The sequence below is a fragment of a genome, unplaced genomic scaffold (assembly GCF_019419815.1).
Source record: "Pyrus x bretschneideri cultivar Hongxiangsu unplaced genomic scaffold, Pyrus_bretschneideri_v1 Contig36, whole genome shotgun sequence".
Taxonomy (NCBI): Eukaryota; Viridiplantae; Streptophyta; class Magnoliopsida; order Rosales; family Rosaceae; genus Pyrus; species Pyrus x bretschneideri.
This window is the reverse complement of record NW_025999679.1, coordinates 3,529,545-3,533,869: the sequence shown is the minus strand read 5'-3', so window position 1 is coordinate 3,533,869 and position 4,325 is coordinate 3,529,545. Positions and strand designations below refer to the sequence as shown.

Genomic DNA, 4,325 nt, shown 5'->3' with positions numbered 1-4,325 from the left:
TTTTGGTAAAGCATTGACATGTTTCCAGGTCCACAGTCGAAGGAAGTAGCAAGAAATATAGACGCACACCCATGGTATGCATCAATCAAGACCTTCAAGCACACACCCCTTTACTTTCCCTTCCGACAATTTCGAGTCGTTTATTGAAACGAAAATGTTATGACGCGAGGTTTAATGGCAATGAGATGAGAATAAGTATGTGTTTCACCTTAAGTTGGAACTGTAAGGTTTGAGATTTATTGTAACATAGTTGTTAAATAATATAACAATCATACTATATAAGGTTTAGGAAAAATTAGACAAATCAGTAAACTTCGGCTTTAGTTCAAAGATCTCAAATCATTACATATAGACCAAGGTTTGTATAATTTGATCAACGAATAAACAAAAACTAATTAACTTGCAAACTCGTACTCATTCGCCACCAGATTTTCACTGTGGACTAGACGACTGTATCCCATGCCGCTTGAAAAACTCTCTAAATCCGTAGGCACTAGTGTCGTAATTGAACTGGAAATGAGCAGATATGACAAAACAGACAACGCGTGAGAATAAAAATGGAGGGGAAAAAAGATGACGAGTCTCTGTATGAATACATAAAAGTAAAAATGGTTTCCCTAGAATATGGAGCGATGTAATCAGGTTGGAATATGACAGAGGAAAATTCACTTGAGAAAGAAACAACATAATCTGTAAGCAAGAGTGGAAACTTACGGGAAGAACTTTCACAGAGTACTTTGTAATATTTGCATCAGCAACCCTTCCCTGGTTTTGTGCATGAATCAGAAAAATTTTCAATAAGCGAAAGACGAGCAGTTGCATAGTGCCTAAGAGGTGTCTCAGTCAAAAATACAAAAGAAAACCTTCAGCATATCAACAAAGCATGTCATGGATGGACAAACACCACTTTCCCTTACTTTCCAGAAGGGTACAAATTCGGGCTAAAATGGAAACTTTATGATGCCGATACAGGATTTAGTTTCCATTTTTACCCCCGAATTTGTTTGATGGCCTTTAGCACGCTACAATGAAAAATTAAATGCATGATGGAATCCTGATCATACTGCATGCCACCAAGACTTTTTGAATGCTATAAAATACGAAACAGACTCTCTTCAAGTTCAAGGTTCAAAACAAGAAAATTGTAGAGAAAGATATGTTGTCTTACTTGTTGTGGACTATGAAATATTTCTATAAATGGATATTCCTTCCTCTGCCGTGTTATACAGAAACCAGGATATTTTGGGCATTCGACCTGAAAATGCCAATGCAAGAACAAAACATATAAGAGACTACTGTTTCCAAGGGAAGATTAACATAAAATTATGTGAAAATTGGCTCAAGAATCATGGAATCATGCTTTCATCGAGGACAGATCTTTTTTCTTCTTTCTGGTGTGAGCAGCTCTCTTCTTTAAAGGTAAAACTTCCCTCTTCGAAACAATGCCAATAAAACCATTGGGCTATAAGGGCCAAAGGTAAGGGCATGGGCTTTAATCACACACACTGCTTATAAATATGTTTTCAAGGCTCATGCTAGCGCACAACATGTTTGAGCATTCATAGTTGAAGGCAAACAATTGATATCATTAATAATTAATGGTAGTATTTAGTTACTCACGCGCATAAATTTTACATGTGGATAAAACTCAGCTGCAGCTTCCTCCAATACTTCATCAAGATGTTTTGTGAGATTACACCTGCATTATCCAAATGAAGTATTTAAACCTTCAATTGAAGAGTATAGGTTTAACATCAAAAAGAAAAAATTGATGGAGACCAGCTCTAGATGACCTGAGGGTGAATGCAACAACCACGGGATGGCCTTCATGAAGGAGCTGGACAAACTCGCGTTCTGATGTAAAATGGATGACCCTTGATGGCCCAAGATCCTTTGGATAGCCAGTATAATACCTTACATTACAGACCATAAACATAAGGAGACTGAAGTGAAACAAACATAATACAGTCAAATTGATTAGATAACATGACAAGAGGCGGTGTAGGCAAAGCCCAGAATTAAGAAGTGCCTACATCCTAAACTGAACTTTTAAATACTTCATCAAGATTCAAGACCAATGGAAGTAGTTCAAGATACGAAAAACAGTAGTTAAAGGCCTTAGAATAACAGAGACATATCATCTTAAGATGGAAAATGACAAGTTAAGTAAAAATATAATGCTCATACTTGGATGTTGCACGTAGATGGCTGATCATTTTATCAAAAAGTGATGGCTCCCCCATTTAATAAGCAACACAAAAAATATCCTGCACGTTAATTTGATAGTAGTTATGCCACTAATTGCCACTATAATACGAGAGAATGAAAAAACTCAAAAGATTCATGAATCATCAAGCATAGGATGGATATCTCCTAATGATCAACTCTGTATTTTCCCACATCAAATTGAAACCAGCTATTTCCACTGAAAACCAACGCCAAAAAAACCGAAAGGCAGCCAACTGAAAATCTTTTGAAGTTACGTACGCCAAGTGAACGCACAACGTGCATCTCTCTCGGGCATTTCATCGAACACATCCAGTGCTCCAAAAGAAGGAGGAAATTTTCAAGGTGCCCGATATTCAAGCAGGTACTCCACGTGTCACAATACAAGTAGAGAGACACGGGAAAATGTACCATTTCCTCCACACGTGGGCACTTGGAAAAATCTCTCGGAAGGAGAAAAACGCAGCTGCGTTCTGTTTCTTGACGAAATGATAAAAGCAACAAACTTGGAATCCATGAAAAACTAAACATATTTGGGGGTTCAAAACATAAGAAAATATGTATAATTACGGTACAGAAGATGAGAGAAATCACAAAGTACCTGAGTGGGTCGTGGCCAATCGAGCTTTTGTAATAAGCGACTTGCCAATACTCAATGCCCCGCTGCTCTCCATCAAAAGCCGCTGCTCTACTCAAGAGCTGACAACTACATTAAATTCAAATTTGCCCCCTTAATTTTTGTTTTGTCCTACTTTGGTCCCCCAACTTTTCTAAAACGTCCCAAATTGATCAGCGGTCAATTTTAGATATTTCAGAATTTCGTAAATTCATGCCAATTCGAATATTTTGGAAGGGGAGAGGATCCTCGCTGGATTCTCTTTGTGAGGATCCCGGAAATCTTCCAATCATATCCGTTTATCGTTTATTGTGCGGTTAGAAATCATATTCCTCCAATCCTCTAATCACATTCATTCATCGAAAAATTTACAATAATTTCTGACCGCATGATGTATGATGAACAAATGTGATTTGAGGATCCTCACTCTTTTGGAAGTATCATCCAAAATTTTGAGGGTTCTAGCGTTTTTACCTATTTTTAGAAATTTTTAACTTTTTCGGTAGGAGTCATGCAATAAATCTAAAAATATTGCAGTTCTAACTTAATTAAGAATATAATTGTGTAAATCATTCTAGATTATGTGGAGGAATCATATGGGTAGAAGATTTTTCCTTGTACAATTTGTATTATCTTTGAAAGCAAGTTTCTGTCTCCCTTATTGGTATAAATAAAGGCACAACGCATGAGGAATATGACTCACGAATTCCTAAGCCTCTTCTTTTCTCTCTAGCCGATCTCCATCTTTCTTTCTTCACTAAATTCATAATGTAATACATTATCAACACGCTCATGTTGTTGCGCTAAGAAATCGAAGGATTTTGGAAAATGATCTTTTACAACCACCATTCATAGGCTTTTATCGTTTCCATCCAATTTAGATTCTTCTAAAATACGAAATCGATACTTTATAAGCCTTGATAGCATGAAAAACATTCACCATGATGTATAAACCCCAACTTATTTCTGCTTTATATGTTGCATATATTGTTCAATTATGCATGTTGTTCATGTTTTATTATGTTGATTTTCCTATGCAATATTATGATATTCGATATTGCTAGGGTAAATTGTGCTAGTACAAATAAAAGCATGAAAATACAAGGAAACTATGGTGTTTTAAGAAAATTATAAACAAAACCCTAATCGCGCACGCAAGCCACAACCTGCACCCATTTAAGAACAATGTCGTTTGGCATCTTGCTTTTGCAACCCAATTTGTTGGGCCTGCTGCACATCATGATCCAAACCCAAAAAATTAGGCTTACCTTTTAGCTTCAGCTAGTGCCAAGTTTTTGTTGAGATGCCTTCATTGCGGTTGATACCCATAATCTAGGCTTCTCTTCTACTTGGCTCGCAGCCACCCAGTCCAAATATGAGCTTGGACCACTATATTTTCTTGCTTACATTGTCGACCCCTGTTTAGGCCCGACCTTTTGGATTAATTTAGTGACCCTCAGTCCATGATTCTAACAAAAAAACA

General features: G+C 36.9%; 1 protein-coding gene across 2 annotated transcripts; it reads right to left on the bottom strand.

Annotated features, from left to right (window-relative positions):
* Positions 1–302: 302 nt before the first annotated feature.
* LOC103950443 lies at positions 303–2,968 on the bottom strand. 2 transcript variants are annotated; one of them, XM_048592018.1, is made up of 7 exons: positions 2,828–2,968; positions 2,188–2,267; positions 1,794–1,913; positions 1,621–1,699; positions 1,169–1,255; positions 715–765; positions 303–510 (listed from the first exon to the last, which is right to left on the bottom strand). In XM_048592018.1, the coding sequence occupies exons 2-7, from the start codon at positions 2,241–2,243 to the stop codon at positions 433–435; spliced, it is 471 nt and encodes a 156-aa protein (XP_048447975.1). In that variant the 5' UTR covers positions 2,244–2,267; positions 2,828–2,968; the 3' UTR covers positions 303–432. The 2 variants fall into 2 exon arrangements, with proteins under 2 accessions (XP_048447975.1, XP_048447976.1); XM_048592019.1 differs by lacking the exon at positions 2,828–2,968 and adding an exon at positions 2,488–2,798.
* Between the last annotated feature and the right edge of the window lie 1,357 nt (positions 2,969–4,325).

Excerpts from the sequence above, each read along its gene's own strand:
- LOC103950443 (XM_048592018.1), bottom strand. The coding sequence starts at position 2,243 with ATGGGGGAGCCATCACTTTTTGATAAAATGATCAGCCATCTACGTGCA. Across the intron at positions 1,914-2,187 it reads CATCTACGTGCAACATCCAA|GTATTATACTGGCTATCCAA; the intron begins GTATGAGCATTA and ends CTGTAATGTAAG. Across the intron at positions 511-714 it reads ACTCTGTGAAAGTTCTTCCC|TTCAATTACGACACTAGTGC; the intron begins GTAAGTTTCCAC and ends GCTCATTTCCAG.